At 34.8% G+C, this 2,138-nt stretch overlaps 1 protein-coding gene across 1 annotated transcript; it reads right to left on the bottom strand.

The window, feature by feature from the left end:
* Positions 1-288: 288 nt before the first annotated feature.
* LOC134277998 (uncharacterized) lies at positions 289-774 on the bottom strand. Its single transcript, XM_062760301.1, has one exon. The coding sequence runs from the start codon at positions 772-774 to the stop codon at positions 289-291; it is 486 nt and encodes a 161-aa protein (XP_062616285.1).
* Positions 775-2,138: the final 1,364 nt, after the last annotated feature.

Raw genomic sequence — 2,138 nt, 5'->3', positions numbered from 1 at the left:
TTGGGACAAAAACATGAAATGTTACACACTTCTATACTAGTACATAAACAAATGTTTGTTTTACTTCTACTTTGAAGCTATGTCAATACGATTCGATTCGGAGCACGTGCTTTACGTGTAATAAATCTGTCATTTCGGATTCTTCTAGGCAGGCAAATCAAGTCCATATTGCGAATTGATCAGCGTAAGCTTTCCAAAAAGTACCTTTTAACAACAAGAGTCTTTCACATTTTACATAATGATAAACATTTTACGTTTTCTTCCTCCAGTGATCGAATTTTTCTTCTGTTACCACCCGTGCGTAGGTACAGTTCTTGGACTATTGAAAAATGTTCTTTGTAAGCGTTGTCCAGAGGTTCCGAGTTTTTCAGGGTCATTCCATGGGGAGAAACAAGTGACTCTGTCTCCGATCTTTGTGTAGATGAATCCAGAATGTGTTACGTCTTTTTTGTTGGGTCCCATCAGATATTTTGGCCAATCCCAAAAACTGGCATAACGCTCGGCAAAATTGACATATTCTGGATACTTACAGTTAGAAACCTCCTTTTTAGGTAGAGGTGGTAGAAGGATGTTTTTCACTGGCATTTGTATCGTGACGTTCTCCTCCGGTTTGCTCTTGGATGAGGAGCAAACTGGACAATACCATGCAAAATTACTATCTGTCTCCCAAGAGTCAAAGGGTTTACATTTTAAAGAGGACGTATTGCCCAAATCAAAAATGGCAGCAGAGTCTGTTTCCATCAGGTTAGGAATTCCATCTAATGTGGAAGTCATGGTGTAGCAGACGTGAAATGATGATCCGATAAAGAGAACTTCTCTATTTATTAGTCTACAACTTATTCATGCGTTTCTTTACTGTTTCTCGTCTATTGAATTCTTTCTAAAGAGAATCGAAGTCATGTCTTTTTTGTCAATTTCACCATCCGTGGGTTTCTTTATGAAAGATCTAGATAGGGTAAGATCATTATTTGGCCCCCGATTTTGTGATTCTTTCAGCACGATCCAACAATTTATCCATAAAAAGCTGTTGTTACACAGCTACCCCTGCCATAAAACAAGTATTGTTTCTAAGATTTAAAATATACAGAGGTCACAGATAGGTCAGAAAATAGGCCAAATTTCAAATTTTCTCATTTTTATGCAAATTTTTATCGATTGTACAGCACATTTTGTTTCAGAAAAGATAGAGCACAAACGTACTTGTCTACCAAAATTTATGCATTTTATTCACTAGTAGCAGATGCAGTTTTGGTGTAAAAATCTCAGATAGACAAGCTTGTGCTTCATGTTCTCCGAAGAGAAATGTGTTTCAAAAATGGTGAAATTCCCTCAGAAATCGAATTCTGGAAAATGTCCTTTCTTTGCAACCTCTAGTGGCTTCCATGTAAGCCTTGAATCTAGATTTGTGTTTGTTTTATAGTAACCAGCTATGTAACCTCTTTACTACAAACTATCACAATTTTACCAGTGTTCTGATTTTTACATCAAATTAGGGGCCATATTGGCCGTTACCCTTATCTTATCCTTTAGATTTTTACACTTAGATATTACATGAGATTGAATGAATTACAATTTCATCTTTCTAAAGATCAAAACGTTTGAAAATTGAAATCTAGTAATTTGTTGTAAATTTCAAATAATCACAAAACGCAAAATATTTTACTGAATTTTGGATTATTTTTTAGAAAGAAAAGCACCCCTTACAAACTATTGTTCTTTACCTTTGGAAGACCAATAACTATTTTATAAAATTTCAACAAATTGATACTTAATATCCTAATGACCTCATTGACCTTATTAATCTAACCTTACCTAATTAAAACATTTCAAATAATTAATGTCACTTGTCATGGCCATGTATTTACAATTTTTGCAACAAAACAACAAAATATGCGCCGATCTTCAAATCGATAAGGCAACATATACACAAACAACTCAAAACTGTAGAAACACCACCTTAAGCCAAAGGACCTGGAAAAAACAGTGCCCTATGGAGGTGGCATTCTCTGCAAAATTCTGCCATTACATGTAATATAGTTTTTATACCATTACTACACACAGTTCTTTAAAGTCACTGGCACATAAATTCTTTGTTCTATCTCGAGTCTTTGTTGATATGCATAGAATCAATCATCTAA

The sequence above is a fragment of the Saccostrea cucullata genome, unplaced genomic scaffold (assembly GCF_032062105.1).
Source record: "Saccostrea cucullata isolate Sc308-1 unplaced genomic scaffold, CSIRO_AGI_Scuc_v1 ctg6645, whole genome shotgun sequence".
NCBI classification, from domain to species: Eukaryota; Metazoa; Mollusca; class Bivalvia; order Ostreida; family Ostreidae; genus Saccostrea; species Saccostrea cuccullata.
The sequence above is the reverse complement of the archived record's forward strand: the minus strand, read 5'-3'. Positions and strand labels throughout refer to the sequence as shown.

Bases quoted from the DNA above. Each gene is read 5' to 3' on its own strand.
- LOC134277998 (XM_062760301.1), bottom strand. From the start codon at position 774: ATGACTTCCACATTAGATGGAATTCCTAACCTGATGGAAACAGACTCT.